The sequence below is a fragment of the Beta vulgaris genome, chromosome 6, assembly GCF_026745355.1.
Source record: "Beta vulgaris subsp. vulgaris cultivar EL10 chromosome 6, EL10.2, whole genome shotgun sequence".
NCBI lineage: Eukaryota > Viridiplantae > Streptophyta > Magnoliopsida > Caryophyllales > Amaranthaceae > Beta > Beta vulgaris.
In genome coordinates, this window is record NC_079207.1 from 38,656,422 (window position 1) to 38,674,067 (window position 17,646).

At 38.2% G+C, this 17,646-nt stretch overlaps 1 protein-coding gene across 1 annotated transcript; it reads right to left on the bottom strand.

The window, feature by feature from the left end:
- Positions 1-2,810: 2,810 nt before the first annotated feature.
- On the bottom strand, positions 2,811-17,131 carry LOC104896876 (putative 1-phosphatidylinositol-3-phosphate 5-kinase FAB1C). The gene is made up of 10 exons (XM_048646582.2): positions 15,401-17,131; positions 14,246-15,025; positions 13,601-13,754; positions 13,169-13,513; positions 7,601-8,302; positions 7,135-7,466; positions 6,857-6,983; positions 6,600-6,764; positions 3,625-5,283; positions 2,811-3,540 (listed from the first exon to the last, which is right to left on the bottom strand). The coding sequence occupies exons 1-10, from the start codon at positions 15,952-15,954 to the stop codon at positions 3,286-3,288; spliced, it is 5,073 nt and encodes a 1,690-aa protein (XP_048502539.1). The 5' UTR covers positions 15,955-17,131; the 3' UTR covers positions 2,811-3,285.
- Positions 17,132-17,646: the final 515 nt, after the last annotated feature.

Below are 17,646 nucleotides of genomic sequence, written 5' to 3' on the forward strand. Positions count from 1 at the left end.
TAAGGCACGACCAAGTCTCAGTGTCGTGTAGATCAATGAATAAAACAGTCCCACACACAATATTGTCGATCAAAACCTATGCACTCGACTACTCTTGCAATTCAAACCAAAAAACCGCTAATGGTACTCATCCAACTAAGAACATTGCATTCTAACCAACATCAGCAACTCAATCACACAAATACTCAATCACGCATTTTTATTTCCGCAAAATGCTTTGGTGCTAAAAAGTCCAGCAATAAAACAAACCCCAAATGCTTTGGTGTCAAATTTCCGCAAAATAATCTGAATGGAAGCAATGAATTCAAGCACAAAAACCCCAAACCATCAAATTCGCAGCAAGATATTCATAAAAATCGTCAAGCGTCGAGTCAATATTGATGAAATTTGCAGCAATTCATCAAATTTCAAGAATTTAATTCAAGAGGGGAGTCAAAAACAGCGAATGTAGGCAAGAATTACCGCAAGGAACACCAACTATTGCAGAAAATTTGAACTCAGTAGTCGAATTTACTACCAAAAATAAGGGAAGCAACAAACCGATTTCAATGGAGTTCGAATCTATACAATTTATTTCCCTGTCAACCTAAAACTACAGATTTCATCATCATCATTTTTAGAAGACGATAACATAATCAAATGAAAGAATGATGATACTTTGCACAAAAAATCATGAAATTTAGATTTGTTTTCAAGCTTATAAGGGGAAAATGGTGATTGGAACCCCTAAAAGGAAGCAATTTAACATTAATAATGTTCTTGAAGTTTGTATTAAAAGTAAAAACTACACCTGAATAAACATTTGTTTTTTCACAATATACCCCTGATCAAATTTTTTTTGTACCATATACCCTTTCAAGTTTCCAAATTCACCATACACCCTTCACCGTTTTCAAAAAATACACTCACATGCCCTTAATGGCTAACGGCGCTAACGTCCGTTAGTCATTAACCCCCTAATTTCCCTCTAATCCTAATTATAACTAACCTAAACCTAAGCCAAACCCTAACCATAACCAGCCACCCCCACTCCTCCCCCACCACCGCAACCCCCTCCCCTTCCCCCCACCATCGTAGCCTCTACCCCACGCCAAAATCCCTACTCCCTGGCAGCCCCATCCCATCCCCCTTCCCCTTCCCCGCAGCCCCTCCCCTCAACCCCGAGCAGGAATCCCCACAACGCAATCCCCTTTCCCCGAGCTGGAATCCCCGCGACGCAATCCCCTTCCCCTGCTTCTGTTGCCACAAATTTGCCGCACTACTACTGTTGTCTCACACTACTGTTGTTGTCGTACATTACTGATGTTGTCGCACACTACTACTGCGGGGAAAGGGGTTGCGGGGCAGTGGGGGAGGGGGCTGCGAGGGAGTTGCACTATCGGGGAGGGGGATTGCGGGTGTTGGCGGAAGGGTGGGGTGGGGGAAGGGGTGGTGGTTGGTTGGTTAGGATTTAGGTAGAGGTGATCATGGGTCGGGCTTTTCGGGATTAAAAAGCCATTTTTGGCTTGCCCAAACCCTCCCAAAGCAAAAAAAACGGGTCGGTCGGGCCAAACCTGACCACGGGCCAAAAAATTATGCCCGAAACTCGGTTCAAAATCGGGCCGGGCCAAAATGATCACCTCTAGGTTTAGGGCTAATTAGGATTAGAAGAGGATTAGTATAGGCTTTAGGGTTAATTAGGCTAGAGGAGGTTAGGATTTAGGCTAGTTAATTAGGGGTAGGGGAATTAGGGGGTCAATGACTAACGGCGTCAACACCTTTCGTCATTGAGGACAAGTGGATGTATCTTTTGAAAAGTGGAGGGTATATGGTGAATTTGAAAACTTTAAAGGATATATGGTGCAAAAAAAATTTGTCAAGGGTATATGGTGAAATAACCGATAAACATTCAACTGAAGATCAGAGTTTCTGTTCTGATTAAAAAAGATTGATTTAACCGAAAGTTTTCCTAATCTGATCACTAATTAAATTTGCACTTTTTTTCGCAGCAAACATCAAATATCACACAATTAAAGTTGATTACATGTCAATCATCACAAAATTAAAGCCCCATTAACCTAAAACAAAATAAAAATCCGAGTATAAAAACCTTACTAAACCCTAAAGAGGAAATAAAGAGAACATTTACATGTTGGCGCAAGGACCAGAGTCGAGGTAAGCTTGGTCGAACTGAAAAGGACGATTAGGATGACGTTGAGGAGGTCGATATAGGCCCATCTCTTCTTCTTTTCCTTTTGCCACTTTGTAGGATAAAATACTTCATTTGGCCAAAAAGATACAACCTTTTTTTGTCCTTTTGCCCAATTTCATGGGCCTTGGGTTATCATCTCACTCATCTTGTACACTAACTCTTTTTCCTCTCTCCTCCCCGCTTTTCTCTCTTCTCTCCCGATTTCACACTCAATTCTTCTGTGACAAAGATAGTGATAACCCAAAATCACAGTTGATAACCTCTAATTCTCTCATCCGCCAGCATTAAAGGTCTATCCTCTCCTAATTTTAAAGTTCACCTTATTTTTATTTTTAATTGTAAATCTAAGTTTTGATATTGCAGAAAGTTATGATCTTCATTTGATTTCCTTTTGTAATTCCTGATTTTTTCTATTAATTATTTTAGTTTCGAACACTTTCATTTTTGTAATTCATTTAATTGATATCATTAAATTTAACCTTTGCTAAGATTTTTAAATCAAACTTTGATTTACAACTACTTTTTTCATTATCCATTAAATTTAAGTTCGCAAATGCTATTTTTTTTATTTTCCATTTTCAATTTATCTAGGACATTGAATCCCTTTTACAACTAAACATATGATCAAGGCAAAAAATTAATTTAATACAAAATAAAATCCCCCTTATAATAATTAATAAGATAATACCACCACTGCTTATTTTATGGAAAGAGTCCCCACGTTCTAAGATCCAGTGAAATCGGGTCCATCTCTCGACGTTTCAAAAGTAGCCAGCTCGGGAGTTCTGTCATATCCCCCACATACTTTATTCCTTAAAAATTGGAACAATCCATGTGAACCAACGTTAATTAGCACAACTTTGCACATGGAGTTTCAGCTCAGCTGTATAATGTATGTAACACTTTTCTGTTGGGCCAAATTTCGCCCATCAAAAAAAGAAAATTGGAGTCTCTTTTCTTGAGCTCAAATGAAGTAGGAAATTCCTTCTCTGAAAATCTATCTTGGTATCACAAGAATCACCTGCCTAGCTATCTTAACTAACAGTTGATTTGTGAACCGAAAAGAATGGCGGGTAAAAATGGTAAAAGACAAGTCAAGAAGACCATTGATCTGGTACGGTGAGAAAGTAGGTTGTCATTGCCTTCCGGAATCTTCTCTTGTACTGTTTAGGGGAGATAATGGTGGGTGAAGCGTTTTTGAGGCCACCAAGAATACCAGAAGCCTTTACCCAAGTTTCGAGATGCTTGTCCCAAGTATACTGTCTCATAAAATCAATGATCCCGAGCACCAGCTCTTTCCGCTCCTCATCCACACCCACCAGCAGCGAGTAGTCCATAACATCGACGGACTGCAGCAGTTAACAAGTATATGTAATATGCTGAACAATAATTAAAATGATATTAAATTAATAGTAAGAGAAAAGGGAACGTACAGCCAGGAAAGACGTATCATTCCAGACAGCTCTCTCCAGTCTTCTTTTTGCCTTGCTTCCAAGAAAAATGGGATTAGTTCTCAATGTTTCCAGTAGATTCATATCTAGAAGAACTTTATTAGCTCCTGTAGTATCAGGATTATAACGAGATCGAGATGATCCTTTGAGATCGTATATTTTCGATATTTTTCTATTAAAAAACAGATTCTCCATCACCATCAAATCCATTTTAATTTCACGCCCACCTTTCAAATGCTTCACAGTAACCTGAAAGATCCCAAGCACCTTGGCGAGGCAAGTTGGACTTCCAGAGTCTAGAGAATCGTTCAAATATTTGAAATACTCAGCTGCAAACTCCTGAAAAGATTCCAACTCGGTTTTCGTTACTTGCTTAATTATGAACCTTTCATCCATGGACTTTGCAAAGTATACGTTACTCTTTCCACCTTGTGCACTCCATCTCCTGCAACGGCTCAACGAGCGCACAAAATCCAATTTTCTAGGGCAACATTTTTCTTGAAGCATGTCAAACTGCTTCGCAAAGTAACAGGTAACTGAAAACTTTACTTTCCCACCAGCAACTGAAGAATCGTCATCAAAAGAAATCTGCAGGTGAGGAGATTTCTTCGGATCATTCACCGTAGTATTACTCCTCAACAAAGTGTCTTCAGAGCCGTAACCTCCGTAGTTCATATAATCCAATTCTAGAGAACCAAAAGACTGCCAAGATAGGAAAGAGGAAACTGTAGAATCCTCTCTATGGACGTCTTTGGCAATGCAGCTACCCTCCTTTTGACTCCACCTATCAGAGACCCAGCCTTCATACTCTTTAGAACTAAGGGCATATGATATTATACTGGTAGGTTCATCATCATAGACAGCAATAACCAAATCTCTCTGGCCTGTATGTGGAAGCAGTAACCGAGGACTTTCAGCGGTATGAGATGTGGAGATAAATGAAGGTACAAATTGTACCTCATGTGGATTAATCTGAGAAAAGGTTCTCATTATATCTGCAGTGGGGTCTCTCACCATATTTCTATAGTCTCCAGAAGCATGGAAAGATCTGATAGTGGAGAATTGTGATAAAGAATGCAACCTTCGGTGTGTCTTTTCTTCTAATCTCATAGCAGAGTCAAAAGAATGAACCCTTACTGGAGCCATCAATCTTTTAAGAGGCAGATTATCAATTTTTTCTACTTGACCTACAGGAACAGATTCAGATGCATCTACGTCAGTGCCTGTCCACGCAGAATCAATTTTATCAGACAAATTGGATGCAGGAGAGGGTACAGCCGCCAAGGATTTTTCTTTCACACTGATTTTTCCATCTCCATATACCTCCCCCTGCTGTGAAGGTTCCATAGAATCTGAAAAAAGAAAGCCAGACTCCGCATACCCTCCTACTTGATCACCAACAACCTTGAAATCCTGGATAGAGTTGTTCTTGGAGTCTTTAAGCACGGCATGAGACCCTGTATCCCCTGCAGCTTCGAACTTGAAACTACTAGAATTGAGGAGTGAATCCAGAAAGTAGAACCGACGGTCCCAAGCATGAGAATCCATTAAAAGAGACCTACGAAGCTGATTAAGCTCCAAAATATCATATGTTCCCACAACCAACTGCTGTTTATCTTCTGTAGCCTGTTGAAGCGAATCCTGCCAAACAAGAAGACAGCATAAATGATCCACCTAATCCATCAAGCCTTTTGATTCAGGAAAGGATATCAACTATCAAGAACCAACAAGGCTAACAACATATGTACAAAACAACTCGTTTAGGTTTCTTCTAAATGACCGACGTCATACACGTATTAAAAGAGCAAACATAAAGTAATTTATACGTTGAAGAAAAATAATACAATAATAATTGATCAAAAATAGATATTATGGAAATTTATATAGGATAGTACTAGGAAAAGTTGATGTGAATAATCCGAACTTTGACTCACCTTCAGAAAATAATCCTAACTTTGGATTATTACAGAGTAATCCCAACTTTTGAGGGGCCCTTCTCAAAATAAGCCAAACTATCTTTTTTCTTGCCTACAATAATCCATTTTAGGTCTATAATATATTAAAAATTAATAGTTCAAATTATTTTGAGAAGGTACCCCTAAAGTTGGGATTATTCTAAAATAATTTAAAGCTGGGATTATTTCGAGAAGACTGATGAAAGTTGGGATTATTCATGTCAATTTTTCCATATTATTGGAAGATTCCCCTTTAGTACTACTACTATGTCTATATATAAATTTTAGAAATCTTCTATATGGTTAATAGTCAGGTATATATTTGATTTTGATATGTACATACTATACTATGGTTAGTAGACTCTCGGAATTCAGAAAAGGAGCTAAATGTTGACTCCTTGACGAATCTATTCAGCTCTATATATTTATATTTGTTTGGCTGCACTTTGGGAAGTTATACTTACCTTGTTTTTGCAATTCCTACGTATTTCCACTTCCTCGGAATTGAGTAATAAGGTTTGGTTGAGCTTAGGAAGTTCTACTTTACCTAGGGGGACTAGATAAACAACTTCCCCCATTTTTTGGGAAGTAGAATGTCTTGGAATTTTCACTTCCTATGCTTGTGTTCTAACTCCCCCCAAAGAATATCTCTAGTTCTAACTTCCTAGGATTTTAGACTACCCATGAATTACAATATCAACCAAACACCACCTTTAGCAATCTTCCAGCTTCCCTTGAATGAGTAGTGACTCAAACCAAGCTTAGAAACTAGCCAAGATCTCTTATGGGATACTAATGGGACACACGGAAAATAAAAATACTACTCTAAACTAATAATGAATAAATATGGATCACAAAGGTAGATTAATTTCAATGTGAGACTGATTTTAGTAAGCAAAATGGCGAGTTGAAGAACCATTAGACTCATATCAAACAAGTGGTAGGACAAGAGAAATTGCAGGCTTTGTTTAATTGTATCCAACTGATATTTTAAATACTCACATAGTATTGATTTCTTTCTCTATCAAGGAGGTCCTCCGACTCCAAAATGTGCTTATGCAAGTCAGTTGAATCCATTGCACAGTGCCTGGAAGCTGTACTCTTTTGCTCCATGACATGAAGTACATCACTGACCTCAGCATAAAATGTCTCCATTTTACTCTTGAGCTGCAATTGTATAAGGCAAAAGAAAATAGAAGATAAAGAATACTTAAGCTACAGCCAATCAGAAGGATATATAGACAGAACCCAAAACTCACCTCCTCTACTTCTTTTTCCATCCAATCTTGATTACTTTGGCCATTGAACTCAAGCACTGAAGGGGGTAGATGGACGGTGAGAATATCAATTGGTGAATAATGGAAGAATGCAACCATGCTTCCGAACCTATGGCCAAAAATTTTAAAAAAGAAAAAGGATCCAAATAAGATTTACTTAGCTTGTTGAAGTTATCTCTGCCAAGAGACAAAAGTACCCACGAAAAAGGGCAACACAGAACAAACCAACAGGGGAACAATAATTATTACATAACCAGTACCCGTAGAAACGAAGGCAATCTCTTTGAAGAGAATGACCACAGCTTGCCACACGGTTAGCAGTGGCATGGTTAGAGAAGCTGAGCTCTAAGAATTTCCCAAAGGAAAGTCCCCAGGCAGCATCAGACAATATAACTCTGCGGGTTGCTGGTGGGACATTATCAATCTGTGCGCATCTAAGGCACCGATGCCACATCCATATTTTTCCATCGCGCTCTCCAGAAAGCTTTACTGTGTCCAATCTCCTAACATTTATAGTTACAACACCCTGCCTGTGGGTATAACATTGCACATGTGCTTCAACTGGTTCCTTACAAGACCGACAGACAGATGGCTGGAGATATGAATAGATTTTGTCAACTTTGACATCAAGAAAGACGAGTAATTACCAGAAATAAGTGCACTCTTCCGCACAAGATTAAAAAGTCTGGCATAAATGTTACAAGAAAGGAAGAAAAGGAGGATTACCTGGTCAAAAAGGTCATCACGGAGGTATCTCCCAAGTGGTTTATCAAATGAACCATAGAATCTGATGCGCAAAAGCCGAGATCTCTCACACAAAGTTCCCTTAGAAACACAACGGCTTGAAAAGGATACCAATATACTTTGATGGCTCTCAGTTGCTGCGAGATAGTCACTGGAGACTTCATTTTCTTCAATATTTTCTACCTCTTTAAGTTGTCGTTCATCTGAGAACAATTTTTCAACCATTGCAGATGGCACAGGATCAACTACACCGCTAGCAGAATCAGTGAAACCAAGAAAAAAATTGTCAGTTGCAGGGGATGTGGACGCTACAGCTGCATCAGCCACTGAACCATCCCAAGGTACATGAGCCTTCTTATCAGTTGCAGCATTCACAGGGACACTTGATGCTTCAGATTGACTGCCTTCCATTTTGCCAACAAATCCTTCAGAGGGAGTAGCAATATCAGTAGACCCACTATGTGGAGCAAAACCATCAGAACAGGATAGAGTAGATGTTGCATCATCAGCAGCTATCGTGATAGGTGGACAATAGGAAGGCTTCAGTGACATTTTAGGCAGATGAGCCCCCTCGTCAGCAAGAAATGAAGTCTCTAAGGACAAATGATAAGCTGCAAAGACTGCGAATTGAACCACATGCTTGACCCTCTTCAGTTCCTTCCTACACAAACCCTTCAGCAAGACCTGTATAAGCGAAAATCTAAATTAATTAAACCCAGTCAAATTACCATCATAAGCTCAAATTATGCTTCAATTTTATTTTCCCCCACTGTGTTTGATAACGGGAAAAACATTGTCTTTGCCTGACAACATCATGCATGCCAACTAATGTTTTTGACCAAAGATACATTTGAAAAGTCCACATGCATCTTTATTAATAGATGGAATGATCTGGCATCTAGTAGACCAGACTTACTTTTGCATGTCCAAAGAGGCATGCATCCATGGAGACAATTTACGATCAGCATATACCCATTTTACTGGCCTATATAGTTCTTCGACATGAAATTATTACATAAGATATTTGAGTTCAGATCTACATCGATCATCAGGCCACAGCACAAGAATTTATCGTCAACATAGAAGAGTAAAAACAACAGAACAATATGACATTCATACATCTGCTTCACAACTTAGGCTTGAATGAAGTGTTTTTTCGTCCTCAATGTAAAATGAACCCTGTTGGACACCACCTCATGATCAAGCCTGTGGTCTAGAGCATCGTATAATCAAAAGCTACAACAATCAAGCAGCATGTAGTTTATAATGTTTTAAACTATAACCTAAGCAGATAAGAAAAATAGATTCATTAGAGGAGATGAGTTATTTTGCTATTTGCATCACTAATGGACTTCTGCAGTTTGCTACATAACCTTGTGGTTTACCCAGCCTCCTTAGTAGCAAAGTTTGGAAAAAGAATCTGCAAAAAGGAAACCTAAACAAATTCTAGCTACCACTTTAACATTCTCTGATGTCTTTTCATCTCATCATTCCTCAAACTCCGGTACTATATCTTTATGTGTGTTGCATGCTGCTCCACGAACATACATGCACTACAGCTGCTTTTTACAAAGCCAAAGAATAAATTGGTTAGCTCCAGCAAAGAACTGGTAAGTCCAACTAAAATAGAGCAAGGCACATAAGGCCAGCTCTTCCTGTCGTCTGCATTACTGTTATGCATTGTATATTAAGGGAGGGTTAATATGGGAAGCACAATAAAATTAGGTTAGCTTGGAGAGAGAGCATGTTAGTTAACTCTATAAATAGAAGAGATTAGAGAGAAGAAAGATCTGTTGATAATTTTGGTAAGAAACTACTAGTGTTAGCTTGGAAGAGTGCCATTCCTCTAAAAAGAGTAGCTAGGTCGTATTAGGTAATAAAATCATCAAATTCAATCATATCTTCACTTGATCTTCCCGAATCATCTTTCTCTCTCCCATAATCTTTATTTTAGGTTATAAATCTACTGTTTTTATCTGTTATCTATGCTAATTCATAGCAAATGGTATCGGAGCAGACGATTCATGGAGATTAATCGCTGATTTTCAGTTTTCGATTTCTTTTATAAAAAAAAAAAAGAAACTGCAATGGAGTTTGCAGGCAGAAACGCAGCACAACAAATGCAAACATGGATCCAAGATGAGTTCGCCTACATCACACACAAAAGAGATTGGGGAATTTCGGAGAACAAAGGAGAATCCGACAAAAGCTTCGAATTCATGAGTTTAATGGGAGGAATTCGAAGGATTGGAACTTTCAATTGGAGGATTTCTTTGAATTTTTTTCAATTTAATGAGGAAGCAAAGTTGAAGGTTACCATCATAGGGCTTGACGGCGATGCGGGGCAATGGTTCGAATAGGAACACTTGTGACTATCGTTCTATGATTGGCAAGAATTGAAGGGGGAGGTGATGCGACACTTCTTTCGATCATCGACACCTTCATGGCAAGTACAAGCCTGCTTGCTGCAGAGGAATGACAAGGAAGAGCACCTGAACAGCTTATCCTTGGGTTATCGTTATGGTGGATCTCAAGGAAGACCAGATTCGGTGTTGGAAAAGAAAGAGGTGGTAATAAAAGCACCAATGACTTTCAAGTCAGATGAAGAAGAAATCAAAGAGGAAGAAAACCAAGCAGTGTTTGAAGTGGAAAAGGAGCGATCGGATGCGGAGAAAACTAAATATGGAACATAATTTGTCACCATGGGTCTGGGTAACCCAATTAATAGGAGGAGAGTTTAGCCCACTTACAAGCCCAAGGAGGTTCCATCCTAAAACAAATTGGTGATAGGAGGAGTAACTCCTAATCTTATAGAGTGGTTTATCTCTCCTCTTTCTCCAATGTGGGACACTTACATGTGGTGATCAATGGGATTCAACACCGGCAAATCAAACGTTGTCGATGGCGAACCAAAGGATGGTCTTACGGCTGATTACATAGGAAGGGCCACCAGAGGACGTCAAAACAGCATCTCTAGCAACAACCACAGTGGCGGAATTTTTGAGAGAGGAGTTGCGGGTAGTGGGTCCGGGTGGAGGTATCATCAGCAGGGCTCTAGGTGGGTTATGTTGGTCGTGGTGGTGGTAGTTTCTTAGCAAGTTTCTCCACTGGGGAGAAATCGGGTGGTCTAGGTTCCATTGGAAGCATCGTTGGTGGTCAAGCATGGGGGACATTATTAGGTAAAGTGTTGAAAAGAATTCCAAGAGAATGTCAAACCTAGAAGATTTTGGTAAGGGTAATCATGTAAATAGCCTAAACCCTATTCCATGTTCAACAATATCCAATTATTAGAACATGGCCCTATTAATTTTTTTTAGCCAACAAACTGAGAGCCCATATCACCACCTAGAAGCTTGGGCCCCATTATGCCTATGTCAACTCAGAATTATCAAGATACCATCTTCAATTCCCACGTACCATCTTCCTAGAAGCTTGGGCCCCTTACCCATAATTTAAATGCAAAATTCTATACCCTTTTTCAATTCCCACATACCATCTTCCTTACTTTCTTTAATCAATCCAACCACCTTTTCTTTGAACTGATCCAATTTACCCCATCTATCAAACCCAACTCTTCAACCACACTTACAACTCCACCAAAGTTGACACTTTTTAGCGCGACCCTAGCTCTCTTTGTAATTTCCTTTCATTTTCCTCATGACCATCGCACTTATGAAACCAATCCAAACAACAACCACTTGATCAACAATTAGAGACCCTTCCATGCCCAATTTCTGAATCTTTTGCACCGTTTTAAGTCCATAATTGTCACACCAACAATCATCCAGGAGAAGCTTGAACGTCTTTGGGAACATAATTTTAAAGCTTACAGTGATCAGCACTATCGAGGTCGGAAATTCAGCGCCAATTACTACCCACCTCGAGGACAAGGTGGAAGTTTCGACGGCCAGTATTGTTATGCATTGGGTATTAAGGGAGGGGTAATATGGGAAGCACAATAAAATTAGGTGAGCTTGGAGAGAAAGCAAGTTAGTTAACTCTATAGTCTACTAGTCTTACATGCACGCAATGCGTGCGATAACGTGTGATAACGAATGAAGTAAAAAATAAAATTAATTGGATAGAAAAACCGTCTTTACATTTTATTTTCTAAAAAACTGATGCTCAATTTTAATGTCCTACTTTCCCCCCTTTCTTCATTCAAATGAAACAGTTAGTTATTCTCTAATTATTTTTTTCTTTTTTTCCTTTTTCTATTTTTTGGTGTCCCCCATGTGTTGCCTTATATAATAGAGATATATAGAAGAGATTAGTGAGAAGAAAGATGTTGAAAATTGTGGTAAGAAATTACTAGTGTTAGCTTAGGAGAGATAAAAATAGTAGATATTATAACATAGATAACAGTAGATTAATAACCTAAAATAAAGATTATGGGAGAGAGAAAGATGATTAGAGAAGAACAAGCGAAGATATGATTGAGTTTGATGATTATATCACCTAATACAACCTAGCCACTCTTTCTGGAGCAATGGCACTCTCCCAAGCTAACACTACTAATTGCTTATCACAATTTTCAACATATCTTTCTTCTAACTAATCTCTTTAATTTATGGAGTTAACTAACTTGCTTTCTCTCCAAGCTAACCTAATATTATTGTGCTTCCTATATTACCCCTCCCTAAATACCCAATGCATTAACAATACATTAACTTCCCTCTTTCCTGTGAACCTTTGGGGTATTTACCATAGGGATACGCCAAAGTAGAGGTAAAAAGTAAGGAACAAGAACAACCAGATGTGCTGCCTTCACCAAAATGGAAGATCTATCTATATTCTATATTGCGGGAATGCTTACGTGCTTCTGAACCATCCCTGACCTTCTTGCCATCTTAAACAAAAGAAACTTAGTTAGCTGCAGAAGCCATTTTGACAAGGCAAACTAAAGCAACAGAACTGTGCACGAGCCAGAATATTGATAACGGTGCTTACAAGAGTTACAACCCATACAGTTAACACTTCTGTGTCGTCCAGCGGAGCCTAGAAGAAGGTGACTAGCGCAGACAGCTGACTCCTTTTCAATAGAAAAGAATAACCAACCTTCTAGGCTAGCAGAAATATCCAATGTCAAACAACTTGGATAACCTCTCAATTTAAGCAGACACTTGAAGGAGCAGAGGGGGGGGTCATTGGAGGCAAAAAGGGCAGTATAAAGATATACATATATACAGGGGAGTTTCAAGGTGGGATCCTATTGACAACAACAACAACAAAAATCACAGCACAACTCCAATAGCCAAGGTATCCAGCAGCCATGGTAAAAACTTATTGGCATCAATAATTCATCTGTCACAACTTTGTACACACAACCACTTGATTGAAAAGGAAAGATAAAGTAAATTATAGAAATGTAGATATAGTTTAAATCATCTAGGGAACAATAGCGTAGCACAATCCTGATAAGCTATCTAGACAATAAGGTCATAACATCACAGGTAACTTTGTCACATGGAATGCAATACCAAAATCCACTCGAAGATCACAAATTTCAAGAGCAAAATATTAAGCATAGTAGGGTCCAAGATACATTACCGTACAACCTAACCGTCTAGGGCAACCTTCAAAAAACATCAAGGTTTTAGACTGTCTCTTATTGAACTGATTAGTAGTCTCGAGTACTTCAGAAACTTTCTCCAAGCGGAAAAGCTCACAGTGTCCAAGTCGAGCCACAGAAATATTGTCGACAGAAGGAGTTATCAGAGCACCGGTGCACCTTGCTATCCGCTCCAATACAGGCCTTTTAACATTCAAAACTAAAGAAATCTCCTTTTCCAGCAGATATTCCTGAGCATAGGACGACACACTTTTCTCAACCAGCAAGACTTGTGGCCGATGGGCCTCTATCTTTGAGACAATCAACTTGAGATGGTTCATCTCCTGCACATACCAGATAGCAAAATTTACTATGGCATTTCAAATATAAAACTCGCCAAAAGGAAATTCACAAAAAAATTGAAACAGAACCTCTTCGAGCAATGTATTGAATGATGCCAGCTGATTTTGAGCTCTCTGGTACTCGAGTGATCCACCTAAGAGGAATAACCTAGGGGTTTTGTATTGAGAAGTCATTCTCTTATGTTTAATGTTCTTTGTACAAACTATTCCTTTTATCAGGGTGCTGCATAGATTAAGCCAAAAATAGAAACACTGTACATTAGAAGAGTGAAGAACAAGGGCTATAATTTATGATGCGGACCTCCATTATTTTGAACTACAGATACATCATTTTCAGGGTGCATAATTTGCTAGATAATACCTTATCATGTTGACTATTTCAAAGTAAAAAAATGTAAGTCAAAGAATATTTGTTTGTATAATTTATAAATATGCACCTTGAACATGGTGTTTCTGTTGTAGAAAAACAACAGCACGTGTTATTATATGTCACTTCAAATTTAAGGTACATGCAAGTTATCGCAATCTGACATATGCTTTTAGCATTATTGAACTCAAAAATATGATATAATGGAGTATTTTTTATCATATTAATAACAAAATTTGTAGGATTCTTAAATTATAAGCTCTAATCATGTGTGCCCCCACTGAGCTAAGGTAGGATCCTAATCCTGATAATAGTACACAGAGAAAAAAGTTCTGAAACTACAATACCTTTCATTTGGGCTCCCTGATGCTATACACTTAATCTTTACATAATCGCCTGGATCCATACTGCCTCCCTTACTGGTATCTGGCTTGACAAAATTAGCAGCCTGCCATGCTAGATTGCTTACAATTTCCAACCAATCTTGACTGCCATTTTCCTTGCCAACTTTGATTCCTTCACCCTGCAGTAATTGTGATACAAGAGCTCTGAAATGACCTTGTATAACAGACCTTAAAGGTTCCTCATTTTGGCTTTCTTTTGCAGGAAATGAATGAGGAAGGTTTCCAGCAGAAGAGAACACGCCACCTGATGTTCCAACATCATCATCATCATCATCATCATATTCAAAATAATTGCTTTCCATCTCATCATCTTCATCTTCGGGGGGTGGAGGAAACCAAATATGACCATTATTTTCAAAATCTAAAGGTTTAGGAAGCGTCTTATTTTGTTTGTTGATGATGTTAACTTCGTCAGATCTACCATCCACATTAGCAGGATCACCGGTCCCTCTGTCATGCCCTCTTAAAATGGCCAAATCAGAGGGACAGCAATTTTGAGGTTTAGGGCTTCCGACTGTTGTTTGCTGTACAGAGCGCCCAGCCCTAGGCGTATTAATATTGAACCTAGAGGGGCTGTCTAAGGGACTTGAACCTGTTGACCTGAAACTATAAGACTCATTCCTAAGACTAAGACTACTCGTGTCTATATCTGAATTTTCGTGGCAATATTCACTTGCTGAGCTGAAGAAATGCCTCCCGGACTCTTCTGGTTCTTCATCACTCCTATGATCAATATGAAGATATAAATACTTATAGAGAGAACAATGGAAAGCATTATGATAAAGACAACAAGAGATAGCACTACAAGCATTTACATACAAGACCAAACGAAAGAAAATTGCGCCACTAGAGTAACAGATTAACCTTGTTCAGGCCTCGGTTAGTCAAGGGAGGAATTATGTAATCAAACTAACTCCAATGTAAATGATATATAAGTAGTGTAAACTTTATTTCTGCTAATTTACTGCGGAAGAAAATTAAGTTATCACTTATCACATGAAAAGCAAAAAAGAGCAATTAAAGTCGCAAAGCGCAGCATAACAAATTCTACACACTTAGGTGCATAAAAAGCAACTTTTAAATAAAGAAAAAGCTTACTGAATAGGAGAGTGATGAAGGGAGCCTTGCGATGGATGACCAGCAATAGATAGCACTCTGCTGGAACTCATATTATGAGGAGAAAAGTTATGATCCTGGAACCCAACTGTACCGGACACACAATCTTCTTCAGTTCTCTCAGCAACTTCATTGCTGCTTAACTTATCACAAACAGAAGGGGATAGTGGCTCCGGGCTAGCCCGTGGAGACTCGGAGGGATAGACTTTTCCAATATGCCTCTTAGAAGCTTTAAAGCATAGCTTGCAAGCCTTGATAACTTTCTCCATGTGATCGCCATTTTTGCTACCACTGGAAGTAGCAATGACAGCAAGAGGGCCACTGCCACGAACACATGATCCACACAACAATCTCTTACAACCAAGGCAGCTATATTTGTGGCATAATTCTGAAAACTTTAGTTCACACTGACAGCAAGAATTCTCAGCCATGTTAAAATCACAGGAGACGACGGATGAAGGGTTGTATTTACCCAAAGAAGCCCAAGACCTAACCTTGTCAATTAGATCTAGTAAAGGGTTATCAGCCACTCCCATCCAATGAATACAGCACACCAAGTTATAACACCAGCCAACCTTGTTGATCTCAAAACCATACAAAACTCTACCTAATTCACCAACAACAAAAATCAAAAAAAAAAAAGAAATACTAAAATATACCTCAAGTGTAATCAATGACAAGGTATGTTTAACCCAAAACCAGGAAACGACAACATTGCAAAAATCAATCCAACCCACAAAGAAAAAATTGGTGGGGGTATTCTAAGAAGTATTTAAGGGATTTACCTAGATCTATCCCAAGTTTCCTTCTGCTTCCTCCGTTCAATCTAAAATAAAAGAAATTATGCTCCTCCTAGTTCATAAAATACTAAAAAAGGAGGGAAACACAACTAGTTTATGATACTCCTATTATTTACACCAATCAAAAGGATGGTGCCATTAAAACAGCTTCAAGTTCACCAACCAACAAACTAGCACCAACCCAGATGATTAAACAAAAATTAGAATCAAAATAGTATTTTTTTTTTTTTATAAAAATAAAAAAAACAGACCCAAATTTTCAAATTTCAGTTCAGCCAATCCCAGATTCCTCTAGATTTGATCCCACAAAAGTTTGAAGCATCCGGATATCTCACAATAAAAAAAAAACACCAACAGTAGTATGAAAAATCTTCACTATTATGGAAATCAAAATCAGAAGAAGACTAATTAATACCAATTTTTATACATTTTAGGTCAATTTTTTGATATGGGTATTAAATAATTAACTTCAATTAAAACCCAGAAAAGGAAAAGGGAAAAAAATGGGAAAAGGGTGTTATTATATGAGTAAGATTGAGTAAAAAATTAGGAAAGTGTAGAAAAGAAGGAAAGTAAGGTTAAGTTTATTAAAGAAGGTGAATGAAAAGGAGGAAAAGGAAGAGTACAATGAAACTTCTTTGGCTTGGTTTGCTTGCAGCTGCTCCAATGGCGAATAATGAAGAAGAACATGAAGGAAAAGCTCGAAACTTGAAGGTATCTAACACCATTTCTACCATTGTCAAGCTCACTGAAAGTCTGAAACTATAGCCTGTGTTTTCTTCCCTTGTTTAGCGCTACTACCCCAGTTTTTAGCTTTGCGTTTTCTCTCTCTGCCCTGAATTCTCTCTCCTACCAGCCCAGCAAGTTTCTCCACCTTTTTCTCTCTCTTGTTTTTAAAATATTCTCAAAGTTCTGCTGCGTGTGTCATAAATTAGGCAGTACTACCCATGCTACAGTATGCACTAATATTTTTACGCATAGTAGATACATACGACTTACGATACCAGTAGTAGACTAGTATCTTGTTTGGTGGACATAAGTTACGTTCTCCTCACCTGAAAGATCTTGAACTTATCTCTATTATATAAAAGAAGGGGAACTATGGTGTCTTTTTCTGAACTGACTATTTTACCCCCTTCACTTTCTAGATTACAAAAGAAATCTCAAAATTAAAATTGGCACTAAAAAAACTACCGAAAATTAATTTAACACTCACTCACAAATCATTGAAAAGAAGAAACTTTACAAATAACTCATAATTAAGAAAATCATGTTATAAAAATCACGCAAATTACTCAAATAATCAGGAAACTTTATTAAAACTTAAAATTAACATGCAAAGTAAAACTAATAACCTAGAATGTCAATACATACAAAACCATTTACTACAAAAATTTACTTACAAATCACTGTTCTCAAGAACCATTC